Below are 25,783 nucleotides of genomic sequence, written 5' to 3' on the forward strand. Positions count from 1 at the left end.
TTTGTTTGGGGAAAAGGTGGGCGTGAGAAGGGGGTTAGTTTCCCTCCAATCACTTTCCACTATTAAAAAGGACACTAGCCTTTTTAATTTCCAATCGAATGCGCCTTTTTTTGAAGTTTATACGACAACGCCTTCTATAAGAACCTTATATGCCCCCAGGGCATAACTTAAAACCCTTGTCCTGAAGGCTGTGGGGGAGTGTCCTCCTCAAAAACATAATTTCTATTTGGAAATCAACTACGCTGAACAAAATGGCTATCTCAAAATTTTGACTGGATGTGTTTGGGGAAATGGTGGGCGTGGAAGGGGTGTTAGTTGCCTTCCAATCACTGTCGGCTATTAAAAAGGGTACAAGCCCTTCTATTTTCAATTGAACGAGCCCTTTTCGAAGTTTCTACGAAAACTTCTTCGATACGAAGTGCCCTGCTCTAAAGGAAAAAATAATAAATAATACATAGTGCCAACATCGTTCTTATGTGTCCTCAGGGCATAACTTAAAACCCTTGCCCTGAGGGTTGTGAAGGAGTGTCCTCCTCAAAAACATATTTTCTATCTAGAGATCAACTACGCTGAACAGAATGGCTATCTTAAAGTTTTTATTGGATGTGTTGGGGGGATGGAGGGGCGTGGGGGGGGGGGCGCAAGTGTCCCCACAATCAAATCTCACGTTGAACAAGGACAATATCCAATCCAATTTCTAATCGAATGAGCCCTTTTTGAAGTTTTTACGGCAGCTCCTTCGATACGAAGTGCCCGGGTATGGAGAAAAAAATATATAAAAAAATGATACATTGTGCCAACATCGTTCTTTACTTAGGCAGCGCCATGGCGCTGCCTATGATATAAATATAAATATATATATATATATTAGGGTGGTCCTTAAGAGATGGAAAATTTTTTTTTTACTCTTTTTTTATGGGGCACGGTCTGAAATGATTCCATTCTGATTATAATTTAAAAATAAACAAACATTTTAGCATTATTTTCAGTTTCAGGGGTCCCTACCATAACTATTATAAATGTGTAAGCGACCTCTGATAAAAAAAAGCGCACAATAATGCCTTATAATTAAATAATATCAAACATGACTGTTGAGTTGTTGTACACTAAACAGAAAATAAGTGATTTGCAATAGCGTCCATCAATAGTAATGGCGTCCAGTTACTTCAATTGTCAAACTACACAGTTCACATATGCGCTTCAGACTGGTTCATCAGTGTCTTTTTGGTTTAATTACTGTAATGATTTCAGTACTCTTTAACAACTAGCAACAGGAACTGTTTCTGTTCTTCAGTTGTTGTGTGCAGTTTGTTATAGTCATCCATCAGTACAACACCACGTTCAGCAATGTCATTAACTACCCTCATGCTGTGCACTATATTTTTAACTGTCTGGTAGTCTTTGTCAACTGACCACAGATCAATGTTCTTAGTGAGGAATGATGAAGGCAGTCCGGTAATGCTGAAGAATCTGTTGGTATTCTGCGTGACAACGTTTTCTTACTTCTTCTCTCCGAGTGTCAACGGGTCCACTGTTATCCTCTTCAGAGGGTGCTCTGCTCTTGATGTTTGCAGAGCCGTAACCATATGATGTTTTGTGTCATTTGATGCTTCGTCGTCAAAGAAGGCGAGTGCCACCAATTCCTCTGATAAGTACCATAGGTGTCTTATTATTTTGTTCAAGGAATTTTTGCATATCGATTCTGATATTTTTCTGTAGCTGTAAATGTCCTTTAGAAGTTGGAGGTCAATGCGAGGGGCTGATGGTGCTGACAATGCCCGAAACCATGCTTTCACGTAGATGATCACAGTGAATTGACAAATATCAGCAAGATCCTTTTCGTGAGTTTGAACTGACTTCTGAACATCCAGATCTTTAGTGCATAGATGGCCTTTGCCATCCACCTTGCTTGATGCAGCCCAGATGGAGCTCTGAACGAGATTCCCTTAGATGGCGTGCCACCGAGGAATATGATTGTCAAGTCCAAAAGCTCACGGTAATCATCACGGGGTTGATACAGTAGTGTCTGCATCTCAGCAAATGCTATGATATCTGTGATTACATGTGAAACAGTTGTAAACACACTCATCTGATGAAGCGGTCTGAAAGTCTGCTCTGTTAATAAACTGCCAGGTGTTCTTAAACCAGTTGAAAATTGTTATCTCTGGGCCTTTGATAGGACCAAGGCAATCAAGAACCACTGCTTCTAAGACTATTTCTAAGATATGATGTTGACAAGCAAACCAAAGCATGTCCTTGTCAAGTTTTTGTTCCAGAAGGATACAAGCACCATTTCTTGGACCGGAATTGACAGATATGGTGTCAAAACACATGCACTTTACATTATCTGTAATGTTCCAAGCCACAGCTGCTTCAAAAACTGCTACTGCAGAAGCTTGTTCAGTTCCCAAGACTAGGTTTGAAACACCAAGAAGCTGATCTACACCTGCTCCAGAGATCGAAATTGGAAGGCGACCGACAATCTGTCTGCTGCATATATCTTCTAGGAGTTTTCCATCCCAGTGAATAGTTAGAGGAACTGTTGTTTAAACTCCTGCTGTAGATTTTGGCTATTACCTGGCGCTGCTTCATCCTGTCTCTGCGAATTGAAGAGTGATTGACATTGTATTCAACATGATCATAACCAAGGTTTTGCAGAGTTGGAACAAGAAGTAATGCAGCACTTATGTCACTAACTTTAGCCACATCCAGACAGGCTGACATTTTGTCATCCAATATGTACACTCGTCCTCTTTTTTGACGTTTTGCTGAGGTTGATGGTTTTATATCTTCTGTTTCAGGGTCTTTAATTTCTTGACCTTTTTTGCTGTCAGTGTCACTGTCAGATGATGATTCCAGTGTCACTTTCTTTTCTCTTGTTGTTCTTTCTTGCGTCTCCTTCTCAATTTTTATGTCATGGTACTCTTTACTTTTCTGAGATGATGCTCTATTTATTTCTAAAACCTATGTCGATACTGCCCATCTTTCCCCAGCGTCCTGGTTCCCGCTGCGATAACAGAAACTCACGGTCTTCTTGAATACGTATCATCTCCATTGCGTTGGCGTGGGCAATGTCAAACAAAACGTTCAGGCCCACTTTACAATGTTCTCCCTTCTTTTTCAATGTTTCAGAACGCTTAGCTTTGTTTTCTTCATTATTCATCAGGTTTCCATACTCCTTGAAGAGACACTGAATTTTTTTTACCACATGTTTCTTGAGCCTCGTCGGAATGTGTGCCTTTGCCCAAACTGCAAGAACGTCATTGGCTGTGGAATGTGCTGCTTCACAGACTGTCTTGTTCGTCACTTGCTTGTAGTGATAGAATAGCGCCATGACCTCTTTCTTCGACGGTAGTTTTGTTGAAATCAGAGTGTCTGATAATTGCTTGATGAGCCATATGTCTGTTTCACTTCTTATAGTTGGTTTTAATATTGCATCAGTACTGTCACTTATACAAACCATGCAGTCTATGCTGTCACTCATTGCTGTGTCAGTGTCAGTGTATCTGCAACAAAGTATCGGTTTAATAAAGTTACCTGTGTCAGTGTGAAGCATAATTAACATATTGCAGTTCATAAAACTAAAAAAAAAACCTGAAATTTGCATTTTCACTCACATTGCATACAACAGAAATGGCGTCCTGTGCTGAAATGCATTGTGGGAAGCCTGCAGATAAATAAGTAAATAGGTCCAGTAGTTCAGAAAGCTACCATGCTGTACTATAGTGTAGGGTTGACTGTTGAAAACTGTGCAAGACATGCAGCATTGAGCAATGAGCATGCAGTAACCAAAAACTTTAACCTCTGGTAGGGACCACTTAATGTCAATATATTTGGCTCTTTTTTGGGATTCTGTGGTATTTTAACAATAGAAACAAGATTAGGGGGTGCCTGCCGAAGAAAACCTACTTTGAAAAATAAGGACCACCCTAATATATATATATATATATATATATATATATATATATATATATATATATATATATATATACATATACTTTTTTTTATATATATATATATATATATATATATATATATATATATATATATATATATATATATATATATATATATATATATATATATATATATATATATATATATATATATATATATATATATATATATATATATATATATATATATATATATATATATATATATATATATATATATATATATATATATATATATATATATATAATAGGCGTATACGTAGATATTTTCTTCAGCTCAGATTTACCTATATCAAAGACATAAATTCTGGGACTATAACACAAGAAGATATCTTTTCTGCCTTTGTTTTTATGAGGTGAAATATTTTATTCAACCATTATAATCACGATATGTCCAAGATTCTTGAAGAAGGAAGACATGAAAATATATACATTTTTTTCTACTTCCTTCTTCAATACCGACATTTTTATTTTTCTAGTTCTCTTTTCTGCCTTCTTTTTGTAATAACAAATTAATTTATATTAGGCATTTTTTTTCCTTTTATGTCGCATGTGTAGAGAATTTCGAGTAACAATTTTCTATTTACAAATCTATTTACAGTTGCTTTTTAGAGCCTTTTTACCACCAGTTGATACAATAATTATGTAATCATCAGTAAAAAAATTTTCTTGTTACTTATTTTTTATTGTAAATTCCCTACAAAAAGAAAGGAAAAATTCATTATTTAATTTAGTTATATATATAGTTATAATTGATATTAGAATTATAATTAATTAATATTAAAATATAAATTTTTAATTAATATTAATTAAAATATATATATATATAATCAATATATACAAATATATAGGTTGCTTAATCTTACCTCTGAAGCAGTAACAGGGAAAAATCTTGTCTTGGTGGATAGTTGGTATAAATCACTAATAAGTTCACAGAAAATAGGCACTGAAACAAAAGCATCAAGGGCAGCATAATCAATCTGTCTATTTGTCAAGCGCAGTGCTTCCCAATCACTGCAGCTGATTCGGAAGTCTTTCTCAAGGGCTATATCGAGGAGTTCTGCTGACAGTCCTATAAGGAAAAACAAAATTCAGAAGTCTTTCACGAGGGCTATACCGAGGAGTTCTGTTGATAGTCCTATAAGGAGAAACGGAAGGTATAAATTTAGAACTGTGACTAATCATAAGGAGACAAGTTAATTAAATAATTCTTAATTTAAAAAATATGTAACAATCTTAATTAAAAAATTATCCAATGGGGAAACCTTTATCCACGAATAATCTCTCTTTTTCCAACTTAAAAGAAAAAAATTACTATTTTTGCCATGCTTTATTTGAAAACGTTTATAAGTTTTGAAATTTGTGCTATAATTTTTTTATAGATGGCGCTCGTCTTGGCCGTTCTAAAAACGTTTTTTTTTTTTAAATAATTTTTAAAATACGGTTATAAGACATTGATGAATATCTTAGAACCTATATATTAACATAATATATACCCCCCCCCCCCCCCCAATGTGCAAATATATGCCCAAAATTGCATTCTGAGCCTAAATATAAACTTTATTTGCATAGCAAATAAATGTTACCCCCACTCCCCTGATGTCCAAATATATACCCTGATTTGTAAATATTTAGGAAGTGGGGTAGAGTTCATTTGGTTATATTTGGATTTAGAATATATAGGTTCTAAGATTTTCACCAATGTCTTAGAACCGTATTTTATTATTTAAAAAAAAAGTTTTTAGAACGGCCGAGACGCACGCCATCTATAAAAAAAAATTAAAGCGCAAATTTCAAAACATAAACGTTTTCAAATAAAGCATGGTAAAAATCGGATATTTTTTCCTTTGAGTTAGAAAAAGAAGGAAACAAGAGGAAAGATTTGAGGATGAAGGTTTTCCCCCTGGATAATATGTTAACTAAGATCATTATATATATTATAAAGTAAGAATTGTTTTTATAACATATCTCCTTATGATTTGTCACAGTTGTAAATTTATACCAAACGAAATTCAGAAGGCTTTCTCGAGGGCTATATCGAGGAGTTCTGCTAATAGTCCTAAAAGGAAAAACGAAATTCAGAAAGGATAATATAAAACCCCATTATGACGTGACACTTAGTTCTAACACACCTCGCTCTGATTACCTAAAGACAGCAAACACCAAGAAAAGAATTCCAGAAAACCAGCTTCGTTTAAAAATATGTATGCATCTGGTACTATCTCCCTAAGTAGACTATTCCATCACAGCTATTTGTCAATTTGTCAATTCTTTTAAGCAAAGAATCAACGAAAAGAATGAGTCTTGAGATTAAACTCTGCAAAAAACAAGCCGGCATCCCTGACACTTCAGATATGCCGATAGTAGTGAAAAAAAGCGATTCAAAATATCCAGTTTTTTTCCAAACTACCAGTACAACTAACCATATATTACAACACCCCTTATTCCACGCAAATAAATTCTTTGATGCCAATATAACTGCATTTGTTTGGCAGTAAAAAAAAAAAAAAAAAAAAAAAAAAAAGTCGCTCAAGCTTGATCTAAAAGATCCCTTGATACAGAATAGCCAAAATATTATTTTGATAATCAATGAGCATATCTGATGACTCGATTTTACTTAGAATTAGCATATAACATATCTTTTCAAATTCAGCCAACTCATATTTTTTTTTTTTTTTTTTTTTTGGTAATATATATTATTTTATGTAGCATTTTATTACTTTTTCCGTACAACACTTTACACAGAAAGATGTAGGCAACGAGAAATTGAAAAAGAGAAGTAAAATCAATACTTTCAACGGTCTACGATATAAAAAAAAAGAAAGTATAATTCGTATGTGCTACTGGTCCGACTCTTAGAGAAAGTGGGGAGAATCCAAGACTTTTTCTAAATGAAAGACAAAACTCCGAAAATAATTTTTGCTGCTATTTTGGTCAAAATCCAAAAATTTATTTTTGTATTCACAAATACTGGATTATCCATGTGCATTGGGGAAGGAAAAGGAAAGTCGCTAAAGCTTGATCTAAAAGATCCCCTTCAAGAAAATTCGTAAAGCTGTGGCTTTCAATACGAAATTTTTTCTTTTGTCACCCCCACTCCTCTATAAAAAAGAACAAAAACACCCCCCCCCCCCAATTCAGACTTGTGTGCCCCTGTGCTCGCATATATTCGTCTTCTTTAAGCATTGAGTTTGTCTAAGTGATACTTTTAACCATTAATTAAAAATACCTGCTAGTCCCATTCTCTTTTTCAATTTTTCTTTGTTCTGATGGCTAAAAACAAGATGACGTAAGTCTAAACAGCCACGAACACAGACTCCGGAGTCTCGCCTCATTCGATGTGCGTCGCCTAGAATTCCAACTCCAACTTTAAGTATTTCCTCATTTTCAAGTATTTCCTGGAAAATTAGACGGGGTTGAAAGCGCATATAGATAATAGACAAAACAAACATTTATGTCATGATGCGTTCTAAGAGAAATAGATATAAGAGAGCAGCTTTGTTTTAGGGTAGCTTATGCATGTCTCGTATAAAATCTTAAGACATGCATAAAATTTCCTATAGACTTCTACCATGGACTCAATTCCCACTATCAGATTAATGACTGTGAATTTTATTGGTCTTGATTAAAGCAAGTGACTTAAAACAGTCTCTAGAAAAAATGCCGCAAAATCCTTTTGTAATCAATTTTTGTATTTATCAAATTTTCCGTCATCTCCATTGCAAAAAGTAGTTTTTTCAGTCACTAGAAAAAGCCTCAATATTTTTTATGACCTTTTAAAGTGTCACCATTTGTTCTATTATTAGACAAAGTACTACTGTTTTCACTGTCATTACAAAAGTATCATCATTTTTTGCTGGCATCAGAAAAAAGAATCATCATTTTTCTTGGCAGCTGCAAACAGTTTTATCTTTATTTCTGTCATTGACCAAAGTACCGTTATTTTCTTTGTAATTTCAATGTGCAATATGCAATGTGTATTACATGTTGTACATTGTGCAATTTGCTATGTGTTATGTGATATCTATATATCACATAAAACATGTTATATCTTTCAGAAAGAAAGACATCACTTATGGCTGTGATTTCCGTGTGTTCAATTTCCCCAGTTTTTCGGATACAATCTTCGTTGGATACCAAAATTTCAATGTTAAGGAGAATAATTTAGTAAAATACAAAACCTTCCTTCTAGGGAGGGGATGCAACCAATAGCCAAATTTCAGTTAATAATAAAAGGGCTTTTAAGAACAATTGTATTCATCAGAACGAATGGGGAAAACAAAGATGCATGAAAGCTGTAGTATTTCGTTTTCAATTAGAGATGAAACAATCATAGGCAGGACTTTCGATTGGAAATTAAAAGTCCCGTTGTCCTTTTTAAGAGTCAAAAGTGATTGGAGGGAAACCAGACCCCCCACCCTTTTCTGCCATTAATTAAAAACAAACTTTTCCGAAAAAGAAGTTTTTCAAAGAAAAATAAAGGCCATATTAAATTTAAGATCAGAAGAAATAGAAACTTACAATAAATCAAACTCAAAACGACCACAAATTACAGTGGATCCCAATACTAGAAGCAAAGATCTGTGTGTAATTTTCCCTTGATTCCCAAGAAAAACCAAACAAAATTGTTACAACAACACAATGACACATTATACGATGACAAAAGGGATTATGTTTTTGTAATGACAAAACAATACAATGACAATTTTTCCATTGACAAAAATGATAGCACTTTGTCGATGACTGAAAAGTACAATGACGCTTTGCAATGACAAAAAAAAATATTGATAATGACGATGACAGTAGCACTTTTCTCAATGACACTCAGGCTTTCTTGACGGTGAAACAAATGTGATAAAAGAACGGTTTTGTTGCAAAGCGTTATAGAAAAAACTAGAACCCCTTACTCAGTGACATTGTGTTACAGGTACCAAAAGACTATATGTGACAACATATCGTGCAATCTTAAGTCTAAGAAATTGTTGTCTACTAAAATTATAGCAATGAATAGGTGCAATAGCAAATAAGGTATATTCGAATTGAAAATACAAAAAGTATTTTAGTGAAATCACTTATAAATTGTCTCTTCATAACCTCTACTTCTTATGCAGTAGAAAAAAAAAGGGTACAAATATCTACTCTTGAAAAAAATCAGCAACTTTAAGGATACAAACAATACCAAAAAGTTACACGAATTTAAAAGGGCGACACGGGATAAATAGTCCAAGTTCTTCAAAATTTAAATTCAAATAATGATGAGAATTTAAGATAATTTTTAGAGACGATAAATACCTGAATTTTTGGCAAGATTTTTTTAACTTTGTAGAGTCGGACTAAAACACATTCTCCAGATTGCGAAGAAATCTGCATTAACGCAATTGGCTCTTTGGTACCTCTGGACACCCACTCACAGTCCAAGCCCACAATCTTAGATTTCTCCACTGACCTGAAATTGAAATTTCACGCATATTTTTGAGTACTATCATATAGGAAATTCTTGCAGAAACTATAGCAGTTTCTTTGACTCTACAAAATTCCAAACTTTTTTTGTTAGTGATTACTTTGATTTACTGACACTGATTTAGAAATTTATAGATCAAACAGTAGCTCTGACAATTTGTATTTTTTTTTTGTAAAAGAAAGTTATACTGATAGATAATTTGGTTTATTTGTTTTATTATTATTAATTTAATTAGTTTATTTTGAATTTTTTTTTATTATTATTTGTTTTTATAGGAGACACGTAGGGTCACCACCCGGAAGAGTTTAGAGGTATGGTAAGAAATAGCCACCGTAATAAGGGCTTCCTGTTGGGGGAGGACGCCCTTTTCCACGGGAATGGCAATTTTTTTTCTTTTATTGGAAAGTTTTTGGTAGTATATGGTGACTTGAAGTGTATCCAGTTCGGCTGCTATTTAATAAAAAAAAAGAGTAGGCGACGTCTAAATTTAAAATTAAATGTATTTTGAATTTAAATTTGTCGTCACTGAGAGGAGAGGAGGAGGGTAAAAAAAAAAAAAAAAAAAAAAAAAAAAAAAAAAAATGCGTATGGCGTACGGCCATAGGAAAAACATTTCCAGAGCATGTACTTATGGATTTACTTGCCTTATGTTCCTTGGCGTCTTTCCAGAGTATGTAATTATGGATTTGGGTGGATTATGTTCCCTCCCATGCTATTCTAAGGGTTGATGTTCCCTCCCATGCTATTCTAAGGGTTTATGTTCCCTCCCATGCTATTATAAGGGTTTATGTTCCCTCCCATGTTATTCTAAGGGTTTATAGTCCACCCGCGGATATTTCCTTTGCTCTTGGTCCCTTCCATGATATTCTAATGGTTTATATAACATCCCATGTTATTCTAATGGCTTAAGTTTTCTCCAATTCAATGTTAAGGGCTTATATTCCCTCCCATGCTATTATAAGGGTTTATGTTTCCTCCAATGCTGTTATAAGGGCTTATGTTCGAGAGTCAGAACTCCCTCACACAGTTTGACGTGCAAATTGCCAAACAAATTAAGTTTTGAGGAGATTACGTTCCTTGGCACCTTTTCATGTTTTCAATCAGATGGGTTTTGAAAGCACAGTGTGTACATGTGTGTAGGCTTTGTTATTTAAAAAATTGGACGCTACAATCAGAATTCTTTGATTGACATTTGCAAAAAAGGGTTTAGCATTTGCAAATTTGATCCTATTAAGGTGAAAAAAAAAAGAGTTTAGCATTTGCGAATACTCCAGAGCCGACTTGCAAGCGAAAAACCCGTGTGATTGACTTGAAATAAATTTTTTTAACAAGAAATGGCTGTAAAGTGTTTTGAGGGATATGGGATGATTGTGTACTTTATACTACATAAGTGATATTAGGACAGTTGTCAATTTAAAATAGTTTAACGTTATACTATACGAAGAAGTAAAACGAATTTTTTTTGTTAAATAAGTAGTTCTTGTATCTTTTAAAAGAGCTTTACGGGGTTTGAGAGACTCGGTTTCCCGATTCCGTGTTGTTTTTCTTTACTTTGTACCCATTAAAAACGAAATTTTTGTGTTAAATAAGTATTTTTTGTATCTGTTAAAAGAGCTTTAAGGGGTTTGAGAGACTCGGCTGCATTGTATTTTTCATAATTTTCTTACAAGAAACTAGAGTTTACCGCAAAAATCCTAAGTATCTCAGATTTTATAGAAATAATTTTATTTTTCGATCCGAAAATAAACTAAAGTTTCAGATTTGAACCAGAGAATTGTGTTTTCGATAATTTTCATACATCTTTTGAAATCATTAACGATAAAAAACATGTTTTTGACCAGATGGGTTTTTGAAAGCACATTCAGCATGGCGTGCGCTATTTTTTTTTTATCGTGAACCCTTTAGAGACCAATTTGATCAACTTGGAGAAAGTTCAAATAGAATCGTTACTGATATTGATATTAGTGCGTAAACTACAAACTGACAAAAATATCCAGAACTTTTTTTCTTATAGCCTTGACTTTGAAGACATTTCTTCATCTTAATTAGCTTTAGAAATATCATGCAAAATAAAACTAGCCAAAGCGTCGTTGCTATGTAGAATTTTGAGCAAACAAAAGGATTGTAACACCTGATTGGCTCGTTTGTATGCAATTTCAAGCCAGTGAAAAGAACGAAGCGTTCTTGAGTCACATTTTTTTTAAAGTAAATTCAATGTTTCTCTATGATTCAATCCCAACGCCCTCCTGCTCTGAGTTTTGAAAATGATTTCACGACATTATTTTAGTTTTTTTTTTCTTGTCCCAAACTATTTTTTTATCATGAACCCTTTAGAGATTAATTTGATCAACTTGGAGAAAGTTAAAATAGAATCGTTACTGATATTGATATTAGTGCGTAAACTACAAACTGACAAAAACATCCAGAATTTTTTTTTCTTATAGCCTTGACTTTGAAGACATTTCTTCATCTTAAGTGTTTGATTCAAACTTTTACCTTGAGCATCGATGTTTTTAGCAGAATTTCAAAAGGATCATTCATAAGTGCTGGCGTATCTGAGGAAATAATTTAGGTCGTACGATGCATCTGATGAAATAATTTAGGTCGTATGATAAATTTAATTTATGTTTTTTAATGCAATAGTTTGTCAGTATGGACACTCGATATACTAAGAAAGTCGGATTCAAACTTTTACATTGAACTTCGATGTTGTTAGCAGAATTTCAAAACGATTGCTTATGAGTTATGTCGTATCTGATGAAATAATTTATGTCGTATGATAAATTTAATCTATTTTTTTTAATGAAATAGTTTTTCAGTAAGGACACTCGATGTCCTAAAAATGTTTGATTCAAACTTTTACCTTGAGAATCGATGTTGTTAGCAGAATTTCAAAAGGATTGTTTACGTGTGCTGGATTATCTGATGAAATAATTTAGTTCGTAGGTTAAATTTAATTTATTTTTTTTAATGCAGTAGTTTTTCAGTAAGGACACTCGATATACTAAGAGTGTCTGATTCAAACTTTTACCTTGAGAATCGATGTTGTTAGCAGAATTTCAAAAGGATCGTTTATGAGTGCTGACGTATCTGATGAAATAATTTAGGTCACATGATAAATTTAATTTATTTTTTTTAATGCAGTAGTTTTTCAGTAAGGACACTCGATATCCTAAAAATGTTTGATTCAAACTTTTACCTTGAGAATCTATGTTGTTAGCAGAATTTCAAAAGGATCGTTTATTAGTGCTGGCGTATCTGATGAAATAATTTAGGTCGTATGATAAATTTAATTTTTTTTTTTTAATGCAGTAGTTTTTCAGTAAGGACATTGGATATGCTAAAAGTGTTTGATTCAAACTTTTACCTTGAGCATCGATGTTCACACAGACACACACACACACACACACACACACACACACACACACACACACACACACACACACACACACACACACACACACACACACACACACACACACACACACACACACACACACACACACACACACACACACACACACACACACACACACACACACACACACACACACACACACACACACACACACACACACACACACACACACACACACACACACACACACACACACACACACACACACACACACACACACACACACACACACACACACACACACACACACACACACACACACACACACACACACACACACACACACACACACACACACACACACACACACACACACACACACACACACACACACACACACATACACACACACACACACACACACACACACACACCAACACACACACACACACACACACACACACACACACACACACACACACACACACACACAAACACACACACACACACAAACACAGAGAGGACAAACACACAGAGACAACACACACACAGAGACGACACACACAGATACGAAACACACAAAGAGACGACACATACACAGAGGCGACACACACACACATAGAGACGACAAACATACAGAGAAGACACAAAAACAGAGACGACACACACATACAAAGACAACAAACACAGCGACAACACACGCACAGAGACGACACACGCACAGAGACGACACACACACAGAGAGAAGACACAACCACAGAGACGACGCACACACAGAGACGACACACACACAGAGATGACACACACACACTCACAGAGAGACGAAACACCCATAGAGACGACACACGCACAGAGACGATACACACACAGAGACAACACACACACAGAGAGAAGAGACACACACACACACACAGAAACAAACACACATAGAGACGACACACACAAAGAGACGACACACACACACAGATACGAAACACACATAGAGACGACACACGCATAGAGACAACACACACACACTGAGACAACACCCACACACGACACACACATACAAAGACAACAAACACAGAGACAACACACGCACAGAGACGACACACGCACAGAGACGACACACACACAGAGACTACACACACACAGAGAGACGACACACGCACAGAGACGACGCACACACAGAGACGACACACACACAGAGGACACACACACACACAGAGACGAAACACCCATAGAGACGACACACGCACAGAGACGATACACAGACAGAGACAACACACACACACACAGATACGAAACACACATAGAGACGACACACGCAGAGAGACAACACACACACACTGAGACAACACCTACACAGAGACGACACACACACACAGACGACACACTCAAAGTGACGACTTACACATAGAGACGACACACGCACAGAGACGACAAACACAAAGAGACGACACACACACACAGAGACGACAAACACACAGAGACATCACATACAGAGAGACGACACACACACACACGGATACGAAACACACAAAGAGACGACACACGCACAGAGACGACAAACATACAGAGAAGACCCAAAAATAGAGACAACACACCCACAGAGATGACACACACATAGAGACGACACACCTACAGACACGACACACAAACAGAGTCATAGTGAGAGAGATATCTAAAAAGTTGGGTTGATCTAGGTTCACTTAGAGTTGCAAGCCACTCTAAGTGAACCTAGATCAACCCAACTTTTTGGATATCTCTCTCACTATGACTCTGTTTGTGTGTCGTGTCTGTGCGTGTGTCGTCTCTATGTGTGTGTCATCTCTGTAGGTGTGTCGTCTCTGTTTTTTGTCTTCTCTGTATGTTTGTCGTCTCTGTGCGTGTGTCGTCTCTTTGTGTGTTTCGTATCCGTGTGTGTGTGGCGTCTCTTTGTGTGTGTTGTCTCTGTGTGTTTGTCGTCTGTGTGTGTGTGTCGTCGTCTCTATGTGTGTCGTCTCTGTGCGTGTGTCGTCTCTATGTTCAAGTCGTCACTTTGATTGTGTCGTCTCTGTGTGTGTGTCGTCTCTGTGTGTGTGTCGTCTCTGTGTGTGTCTCGTCTCTGTGTGGGTGTTGTCTCAGTGTGTGTGTGTTGTCTCTATGCGTGTGTCGTCTCTATTTGTGTTTCGTATATGTGTGTGTGTGAGTCGTATCTTTGTGTGTGTCGTCTCTACGTTTGTTTTTCATTCCTGTGTGTGTATGTCTCGTCTCTCTGTGTGTGTTGTCTTTGTGTGTGTATAGTCTCTGTGAGTGTGTCGTCTCTATGGGTGTGTCGTCTCTGTGTGTGTGTGTGTGTCGTCTCTGTGTGTGTGTAGACTATGTGTGTGCGTCGTCTCTGTGCGTGTGTCTTCTCTCTGTGTGTGTATAGTCTCTGTGTGTGTGTCCTCTCTGTGCGTTTGTCGTCTCTGTGCGTGTGTTGTCTCTGTGTTTGTTGTCTTTGTATGTGTGTGTCGTGTGTGGGTGTTGTCTGAGTGTGTGTGTGTTGTCTCTATGCTTGTGTCGTCTCTATGTGTGTTTCGTATCTGTGTGTGTGTGTGTATCGTCTCTTTGTGTGTGTCGTCTCTATGAGTGTTTGTAATTTCTGTGTGTGTGTGTGTCGTCTCTATAGGTGTTTCGTCTCTCTGTGTGTGTGTCATCTCTGTGTGTGTGTGTGTCATCTCTGTGTGTGTGTCGTCTCTGTGCGTGTGTCTTCTCTCTCTGTGTTTGTCGTCTCTGTGTGTGTGTCGTCTCTGTGCGTGTGTTGTCTCTGTTTTTGTTGTCTTTGTCTGTGTGTCGTCTCTGTTTTTGTGTCTTCTCTGTATGTTTGTCGTCTCTATGTGTGTGTGTGTCGCCTCTGTGTATGTGTCGTCTCTTTGTGTGTTTCGTATCTGTGTGTGTGTCGTCTCTTTGTGTGTGTTGTCTCTGTGTGTTTGTCGTCTCTGTGTTTGTGTGTGTCGTCTCTCTATGTTTGTCATCTCTGTTTGTGTGTCGTCTCTGTGCGTGTATCGTCTCTAAGTGTGTTTCGTATATATGTTTGTCGTCTCTTTGTGTGTGTGTTGTCTCTGTGTGTTTGTCGTCTCTGTGTGTGTGTGTTGTCCCTCTATGCGTGTTGTCTCTGTGTGTTTGTCGTCTCTGTGCGTGTGTCGTCTCTATGTGTAAGTTGTCACTTTGTGTGTGTCGTCTCTGTGTGTGTGTCGTCTGTGTGTAAGTTGTCACTTTGTGTGTGTGTGTGTGTGTGTGTGTGTGTGTGTGTGTGTGTGTGTGTGTGTGTGTGTGTGTGTGTGTGTGTGTGTGTGTGTGTGTGTGTGTGTGTGTGTGTGTGTGTGTGTGTGTGTGTGTGTGTGTGTGTGTGTGTGTGTGTGTGTGTGTGTGTGTGTGTGTGTGTGTGTGTGTGTGTGTGTGTGTGTGTGTGTGTGTGTGTGTGTGTGTGTGTGTGTGTGTGTGTGTGTGTGTGTGTGTGTGTGTGTGTGTGTGTGTGTGTGTGTGTGTGTGTGTGTGTGTGTGTGTGTGTGTGTGTGTGTGTGTGTGTGTGTGTGTGTGTGTGTGTGTGTGTGTGTGTGTGTGTGTGTGTGTGTGTGTGTGTGTGTGTGTGTGTGTGTGTGTGTGTGTGTGTGTGTGTGTGTGTGTGTGTGTGTGTGTGTGTGTGTGTGTGTGTGTGTGTGTGTGTGTGTGTGTGTGTGTGTGTGTGTGTGTGTGTGTGTGTGTGTGTGTGTGTGTGTGTGTGTGTCGTCTGTGTGTGTCTGTGTGAACATCGATGCTCAAGGTAAAAGTTTGAATCAAACACTTTTAGTATATCGAGTGTCCTTACTGAAAAACTACTGCATTAAAAAAAAAAAATTAAATTTATCATACGACCTAAATTATTTAATCAGATACACCAGCACTCATAAACGATCCTTTTGAAATTCTGCTAACAACATAGATTCTCAAGGTAAAAGTTTGAATCAGACATTTTTAGGATATCGAGTGTCCTTACTGAAAAACTACTGCATTAAAAAAAAAAAAATAATTTATCATGCGACCTAAATTATTTCATCAGATACGTCAGCACTCATAAACGATCCTTTTGAAATTCTGCTAACAACATCGATTCTCAAGGTAAAAGTTTGAATCAAACACTTTTAGTATATCTAGTGTCCTTACTGAAAAACTATTGAATTAAAAAAAATAGATTAAATTTATCATACGAACTAAATTATTTCATCAGATAATCCAGCACACTTAAACGATCCTTTTGAAATTCTGCTAACAACATCGATTCTCAAGGTAAAAGTTTGAATCATACACTTTTAGGACATCAAGTGTCCTTGCTAATAAACTAATGCATTAAAAAAATAAATTAAATTTATCATACGACCGAAATTATTTCATCAGATACGCCAGCACTCATAAACAATCCTTTTGAAATTCTGCTAACAGCACCGATACTCAAGGTAAAAGTTTGAATCAGACAATTTTAGGATATCGAGTGTCCTTACTGACAAACTATTGCATTAAAAAAATAAATTAAATTTATCATACGACCTAAATTATTTCATCAGATACATCATACGACTTAAATTATTTCATCAGAAACGCCAGCACTTACGAATGATCCTTTTGAAATTCTGTTAAAACATCGATGCCCAAGGTAAAAGTTCGAATCAAACACTTAAGATGAAGAAATTTCTTCAAAGTCAAGGCTATAAGAAAAAAAAGTTCTGGATATTTTTGTCAGTTTGTAGTTTACGCACTAATATCAATATCAGTAACGATTCTATTTGAATTTTCGCCAAGTTGATCAAATTGATCTCAAAAGGGTTCATGATAAAAATAATAGTTTGGGGCAAGAAAAAAAAACTAAAATAATGTCGTGAAATCATTTTCAACACTCAGATCAGGGTGACGTTGGGAATGAATCAATAGTCTATTTTCAGATCGAAAAATAAAACTATTTCTATAAAATCTGAGCTAATAAGGGTTTTGGGCCGTAAACTCTAGTTTCTTGTAAGAAAATTATAGAAAATACAATGCGACCGAGTCTCTCAAACCCCTTAAAGCTCTTTTAAAAGATACAAGAACAACTTATTTAACAAAAAAATTTCGTTTTTAATGGGTACCAAGTAAAGAAAAACCACACGGAATCAGCTAACAGAGTCTCTCAAACCCCTTAAAGCTCTTTTAAAAGATACAAGAACTACTTATTTAACACAAAAATGTCGTTTTTAATGGATATCAAGTAAAGAAAAACCACACGGAATCAGGCAACCGAGTCTCTTAAACCCCTTAAAGCTATTTTAACAGATACAAGAACTCCTTATTTAACATAAAAACTTCGTTTTTAATGGGCACCAAGTAAAGAAAAACCACACGGAATCAGACAACAGAGTCTCTCAAACCCCTTAAAGCTCTTTTAAAAGATACAAGAACTAATTATTTAACACAAAAATTTCGTTTTTAATGGGCACCAAGTAAAGAAAAACCACACGGAATCAGGCAACCGAGTCTCTCAAACCCCGTAAAGCTCTTATAAAATATACAAGAACTACTTATTTAACAAAAAAAATCCGTTTTACTTCTTCGTATAGTATAACGTTAAACTATTTTAAATTGGAAGCACTTTCCAAACATCAGTTGTGTAGTATACAGTTCACAAACATCCCATCTCCCCTAAAATCCTTTTTAATCAGTTTTTGTTAAAATTTTTTATTTCCAGTCAATGATACGGGTTTTTCGCTAGCAAGTCGGCTCTGAAGTATTCGCAAATGCTATACTCTTTTTTTCCACCTTAATAGGATCAAATTTGCAAATGCTAAACCCTTTTTTGCAAATGTCAATAAAAAAATTCTGATTGTAGCGTCCATTTTTTAAATAACAAAGCCTACACACATGTACACACTGTGCTTTCAAAACCCATCTGATTGAAAACATGAAAAGGTGCCAAGGAACGTAATCTCCTCAAAACTTATTTTTTTTTGGCAATTTGCACGTCAAACTGTGTGAGGGAGTTCTGACTCTCGAACATAAACCCTCAGAATAGCATAGGAGGGAACATAAGCCCTTATAATAGCATGGGAGGGAACATAAACCCTTAGAATAACATGGGAGGGAACATAAGCCCTAAGAATAACATGGGAGTGAAAATAAACCCTTAGAATAGCATAGGAGGGAACATAAGCCCTTAAAATAACATGGGAGGGAATATAAACCCTTAGAATAGCATGGGAGGGAACATAAGCCCTTAGAATAACATGGGAGGGAACATAAACCCTTATAATAGCATGGGAGGGAACATAAACCCTTAGAATAGCATGGGAGGGAACATAATCCACCCAAATCCATAAGTACATACTCTGGAAAGACGCCAAGGAACATAAGGCAAGCAAATCCATAAGTACATGCTCTGGAAATGTTTTTCCTATGGCCGTACGCAAATAGCATGGAGATTCCTATGGCCGTACGCAAAATGGTACTTAGTCCTCTACTTCTCTGATCTAACTTAAGCGTAATTCTTGAGTGTTTTGTTTAATTAAAAAGTACCGTTTTTTTTCTTTTTAGGGTTTTGGCTACTATTACCGCAGGCAACACTTTACTTACAGTTTGTAAGTAACTGTTTTAAAATAAAACAAACTATGCAAAAAATAAAATATGAGTAATCCACATAGGTCATCAGCATCACTTACCTAAAAAAAGACGGTAGTATTTTGACCCAGTCATCACTACTTTCAATCATGAAAATTTTGAGTCCTTTGCCGTGAATTAACTGTTTACATTTCTTACTGTGAATTCGAAAAAACTGTCTACCACGATATTTAAGGTGAACAAAACTTGCAACTGTAGCAGCTCCAATCACGAGTGCTCCAAGAAAAAAAGAATTTCTTGAATTACAAGAACGTTCTGCCATTTCCAATCAACTATCTGAAAAAAATAATATTACTTTATTTGAAGGTAATATTTTGTGAAATTACAAATTTTAAAAGAATTATATTCTGTAAAAGATCAATAGAAAATCCTACTATTTTGAATCAAATGGCTTCAGTATATGATATTTGGACTATTTCGAACAAATTTGATATCTCGAAATTTTGAACGGGTGCATTTGGGGGAAAAGATGGCCTGGAGGGATAGTGGTTTTCCAATCACTTTTGATTCTTAAAAAGGGAAACGGAACTTTAAATTTCTAATAAAATGAACCTCCTCAAAAATTTATACAACCAACCCTTCTATAAGAACCTTACATGCCCTCGAGGCATAGCTTACAACACTTGCCCCTTGGGTCTGGGGGTTTTGTATCAACGCTGGAGGCATTGTTATGTGATCTTTAATCTTTAGACTAGGCTATTTTAAAAAAAAAACGGCCATCTCAAAATATTGATCGGATATATTTGGGGAAAAGAGGGCATAGTGGGGGGTGGCTGGAGGCTTTTTACCCTCCGATCACTGCTGACTCTTAAAAAGGGAACTAGAACTTTCCATTTCCAATCAAATAAGCTTCCTCCAAAGTTCTATAAAAGCTAAAATGAAAGGAAAATGTCTGTGGATGGCTTGATGTCATTATGATTGACTCATGGCTTGACTCATTATGATTATGTAACACATTTTTAGATGCTTTTTCTTTAGTTTATTTGGTATTAATTCGGCTGAACAATGTAATGATCCTTTCGTGTGAAGCGGAAAAAACATGGATTATGTCAAAAGTTCAGTTTTTGTAAGCTCCGCCATTTATTAAGCAACCTGTAAGTTGTGTCTATTTATAAGTAATAAAAAGCATAAAGTTGATTGTTTTTCCCATAGAAATTTTAAGCCTGGAAAGTTCAAGCATGGTTAAGGAAACTGATTTTAATATGAGCTTTGGTAAAATAATATACCACGTAAAATGCGTATTGTATCATAAGTAACTGCAAACCATTACTAGTCATGTATTTCTCTTCTGGACTCTGGAGTAAGGTCGATTGACTTCAGAAACATGTGGTTGAAAAAAAAGACACCTGCCACAGAAAAATGCTATTGATTCTTCCCTTTAACATAGATATAAGGTATATTTCAATTATGGTCCGGGCCCTTTTAAAAGTAAAATGATATCCAGGAAAAATAACATGAGGAGTCTTTACTGAAAACTATATGTGTCTTGAACAGTCTTGAAAAGTAAAAATACAATCAAACTGAATATTTGATATATATTACTATTAATTGTTGAAAGATCATAAGTTCAAGATTTTTTTTCACTGTAATTTTATTTTCATTTTCAATACTGCAATAGCCGGAAAAAAAATCATTTGCAACATAATTCGTTTTCAGGGAAGTGCTAATGGCACTGTAGGCCTTAAACTTTTATTGTTAGGGAAAGGGTCAGTATCTAAACTCTTGTCCTTAGTTAAATTATATTAGTCTTGAACAGTATTGGACAAAACTAAAAAAATTAAACTGAATATTTGATATATAATGATATTAATTGCTGAAGTCTCATCAGTTAAAAATTTAATTTTGCTGTAATTTCTGCGTTTATTTTTAATGTTGTAATAAGTAGCCTACAAAGGAAAATATTTTTAATGTTATTATATTATTTGTAATATAATTCGTTTTTAGTAAAGCACCAATGACGCAGTAGGTTTTAGACTTTTACAGTGAAAGAAGGAGGCAAAACCCAAACTCTTCTTTGTAGAGATTTTTGTTTGTTTCAGGCTGGATTTGCATATTCAATTTAATTTTCATTCGTTTTAAGATTTATTTACTCATTTATATTAGTAACTACTGTTTGTATGTTTGCTATGATTGTTTATTTAAGTTTTGTTCGTTTAGGGTTACATTTATGCCCCATTAGCAAAATATTTTCTTCGTTATAAGCTTGATTTGCATATCCAACTTACGCTCAACTCGTTTTGAGATTTATTTATTCGTTGATATTAGTACCTGTTGTATGTTGTTTTGCTTCCGATTGTTTATTTAACTTATGTTCGTTTTGGGTTTCATTCATTCTTTAATGGTAATTTCTGGTTGTTTTGAGTTTGAGTTATTGTAGGTTTCTATTTCTTCTGATTTTCAGTTTAATATGGCCTTTACTTTTCTTTAGAAAACTTCTTCTTCGGAATTTTTTTAATTAATTTCTATTCGTTTTGATTGCCAAAGTTTCAAGTTTTTCAAATTCCCTATTTCAGAATATTTGTTTTGTTCTAATTTTTCTTATTCTAAAATAAAAACAACAAAAAGAGGTAAAACTAAATGAAAAGACAATAAACGAGACTGCGGCCAGTAGAGAGAAAAGATGAAAGACTAAAACAACAAGGATATTTCGCCTGTATGCCAACTAGGCATCCTCAGCACAAGAGAAACATAGAAAAGAAACTAAACTAAAAAAAAAATCATCAACAATATTAATAAAATTGTTGCATCTGATCCACATAGGGAAAAGAAGCTATTAGAGTTACTTCGATGAGAACACCACAGCAACTGAGGTAAAAATATAAAAATTGAAATTAAGTTAATTATTCTGTTGCGAAATAATCCTCTTGTCAGCTATTATTGAAGCAACTCCCCTTGGTTTAGTAGGTAATCTAGTACCCTGGTGATTATGTAAAACCTTAATTCCCTTATTGACTATTGGCTCAATATTCAAAAGACTATCATAAATTGAGTCAATATTTAAATTTTCCATGTCCCTATTTATTGAAAGATTAGCAAACATATGTGTTTCTAATTTCTATAGCCTCCCTCGCCCACTGAGAAAAACCTATATAATTAGAAATAGCCATGGCCTCATCAAATTGTACAAGATGTTCAGGTTGAATGAAAATATGTTCAGCCAGAGCCGAAAAAAAAAAATTCAGGAGGCTTGCTTAATTGTAGGTTTTTTTTTCTATTGAGTTGTGATTCTCAATAAATTTTTCAAGAAATTGTAGGGTGAGTTCTACCAATATAAAACTTCCCACGAGAACAAGGAATTTATACACCCCACTAACTAAATTTCCCCGGGTTAAATCCTTCCCGGAATTAAGGAAACTACCTATTGGTCTCACTGATTGGAAACATGTATCAATGTTATGTTTACGCAAAATTCGTTTGAGCATCTCCCCCAAAACCGGTACATAAGCCAAGGACACTTAGGACCTTTGTCCTGAGGGCTATGGGGGGAAGGTTGTCATCCTCAAAGACATAATTTCCAGACCTTTTAACTACGTTGAACGAAATGGCCATATCAAAATGTTGATCGAAAATGTTTGGGGACATGATGGGCATGGTGCGGGGGTGATTCCCCCTCTGATTACTCTCAAATATTAAAAAGGACAATAACCCTTTCAATTTCCAATCCAATTACCCTTTTTTCAAGTTTGTACGACAACGCTTTCTATAAAAACATTATATGCCCCAGGGCAAAACTTATAATCTTAGCCCTGAGGGCTGTGGGGAGTTGTCATATTCAAAAACATAATTTCCAGGCCCTTTAACTACGTTCAACAAAATGGGTAGATCAAAATGTTGATTGGAAGTGTTTGGGGAATGATAGGCATAGACGGGGGGGGCATTCATCCTCTAATCGCTTTTGACTATTAATAAGGGCACTAGCCATCTCAATTCCCAATTGAATGAGCCCTTTTTTAAGTTTCTACGACAACACTTTCTATAAAAACCTTAAATGCCCCTAGGGCGTAACTGACACCCTTTGCCCTGGGGACTGTGGGGGGTTTGTCATCCTCCAAGACATAATTTCTGGACCTTTGATCTACGTTGAACAAATGGTTATCTTAAAATTTCGATTGAATGTGTTTGAGAAAATGGTGGGTGTGAGAGGGGGTTAGTTGTCCTCCAATGGCTTTCGACTATTTTGTCGAAATATGTTGGCATATAGTTTTTTTTTCTTTCTTTCTCTTTATGTGTTTAGTATGTTTTATTTTGATATAAGTTAAGTTTTTTAAAAAGAACATGTTTTGTTTCATTTTCTCTTTTTTCCATTGAGAAAGGCTCCCAGAAGTGGGGCCGAAATATTTGGAGTATGTTTGTTTAATTAAGTGTTTATTTTATTGTATTCACTGCTTTATAAAAATTAAAACCCGTTTTTCTTGCTTAATTTTTACAACCCTTTCCCTGAGGGTTGTGTGTGTGTGTGGGGGGGGGGGGGGTTGTCATCCTCAAAGGCCAAATTTCCAGAACTTTAAGCTACGTTGAACAAAATGGTTATCTCAAAATTTTGATTGGATGTGTTTGCGGAAATGATGGGCATGAGAAAGGGGTTTGTTGCCCTTCTATCACTTTTGACTATTAAAAAGAGCCCTAGCTCTCTCAATTTCCAATCGAATGAGCCCTTTCCTAAGTTTCTACTGCAACACTTTCAATAAAAACCTTATATGCCCCCAGGGCATAAATTGCAACCCTTGCCCTGAGGGCTATGGGGGGAGTGTCCTCTTCAAAAACATAATTTCCAGATCTTTCAACTACATTGAACAAAATAGCTAACTCAAAATTTTCATTGGATGTGTTTGGGGAAACGGTGGGCATGGAAGGGGGATTGGTTGCCTTCCAACCTCTTTTGACTATTAAAAAGAGTACAAGCCCTTCTAATTTCAAGTAGAATGAGCCCTTTTTGAAGTTTCACCGCCAACTCCTTTGATACAAAGTACCCTGGTCTAAACCAAAAAAAAAATAATACATTGTGCCAATATTGTTGTTTACTTAGGCAGCACCACTGTGCTGCCTATGATTTCTTTTTTTTATTTAGAAAATTATATTTAATGTACAGGCTACCTACCATCTTATTTTTCAGTTACTCCATTTCTGTCCTATTTTCAGATTTAGATGGTATATTCATATCCACCATTTACTCCACTTTCAAAGGTTTTAACAGAAGAAAATCTTATTTAGAACTGATACATTAGCAAGAAAAAAACAACATAAATATGAAGACAAAAATTCGACCTGAGCAAATGTTGTAATATAGGAAGTATAGAACATTTTAGCAATTTAGCAATTAGCTAGTTCGCCCTTTATCTTGATGATAATGCTCTGGGGTCATATCTGATATTGACGTATGGTGGAAAATTGGAAGTTTCAAAGGCAGTATATTTGCATAAATGCTAACCTGGGACATATTAGGAACTGTAGTGAATCACTCTTTTGTGAGTTTTTTTTATTAGTTAGCTTCTTGTATGATTTATAGAACTGAATCATGAATCTATGTGCTATATCATGAAAAATCACTAGATTTAGTAAAATATCACTAGTTTTCAAACAAAAATCACTATAAATCACTAGCTAGACAAAAGTCACTAGGCAACAAAAAGAATCATTAGAAATAGTGATAAATCACTAGGGGTGGCAACCCGTACACTGTGCCCACATTGCTCTTTACTTAGGCAGAAATATTGCACTGCCTATGATTTAAATTGTAAGAGCAGAAGTAGTAATAGTAGTAGCCCCAAAAGTTTTAACTAAATTCTCCCAGTCATTCTCAATATATTGTCAAAGTGTCTTATTGGCAACCATAGGCACAATATCTTTTAATTTAGTTTTAAAGCATAATGGGCTGACTGCATAATTGTGGGGGGGTTGACATATCCAATATCGATAAATAAAAATTCAAATAGGGATAAAATCCTTTTAATAGACAGTGTTTCACTAACAGTGATAGAAATTCACAAAAAAATACCAGATATTTTGGTCACATATGCAGTGACCCTAATCAGTAATAAAACTAAATTAATATCATCATCAGTATCTGATTATATACAAAATCAAATAAAACTACATATTGTTTAACTCTCTAACTCTTTTCAAAGCAAATGCGGAAGCTAGCCTCTATGACCTTCTTGGGTTCGGCTCATTAGCGTTCAATGACATAACACTTGGACAGAGGTCAACTACATTGGGTAAATTGAACTTTACTCTGTCAGATTTTAATAAGTTATTGTACACAGGGTTCAGCCCAAATTCACCTGTGTCACGATTCAAAGCTATATTCTAAAATAAGATTTTCTTTATTTCAAGAGTTTCAAAAAAATGTTGCTTTAAACCCTGGTCCCTAGAAATCAAAGAGAC

General features: G+C 35.6%; 1 protein-coding gene across 3 annotated transcripts in view; it reads right to left on the reverse strand.

Annotated features, from left to right (window-relative positions):
* The window catches only part of LOC148952103 (exonuclease 3'-5' domain-containing protein 2-like), a 190,928-nt gene that overhangs the window by 156,853 nt on the left and 8,292 nt on the right, over positions 1-25,783 (reverse strand). For all 3 annotated transcript variants that reach the window (XM_089089545.1, XM_089089543.1, XM_089089544.1), the window contains exons 2-5: positions 19,441-19,675; positions 9,249-9,402; positions 7,186-7,354; positions 4,823-5,028 (exon numbers count right to left, since the gene is read on the reverse strand). In XM_089089545.1, the coding sequence (XP_088945671.1) occupies positions 4,823-5,028; positions 7,186-7,354; positions 9,249-9,402; positions 19,441-19,661 (750 nt within the window). In that variant the 5' untranslated portion in view covers positions 19,662-19,675. The remainder of the gene's footprint in view (positions 1-4,822; positions 5,029-7,185; positions 7,355-9,248; positions 9,403-19,440; positions 19,676-25,783) is intronic.

The sequence above is a fragment of the Artemia sp. Qi Xiang Cuo genome, chromosome 5 (assembly GCF_049724085.1).
Source record: "Artemia sp. Qi Xiang Cuo chromosome 5, ASM4972408v1, whole genome shotgun sequence".
In the NCBI taxonomy this organism is placed as follows: Eukaryota; Metazoa; Arthropoda; class Branchiopoda; order Anostraca; family Artemiidae; genus Artemia; species Artemia sp. Qi Xiang Cuo.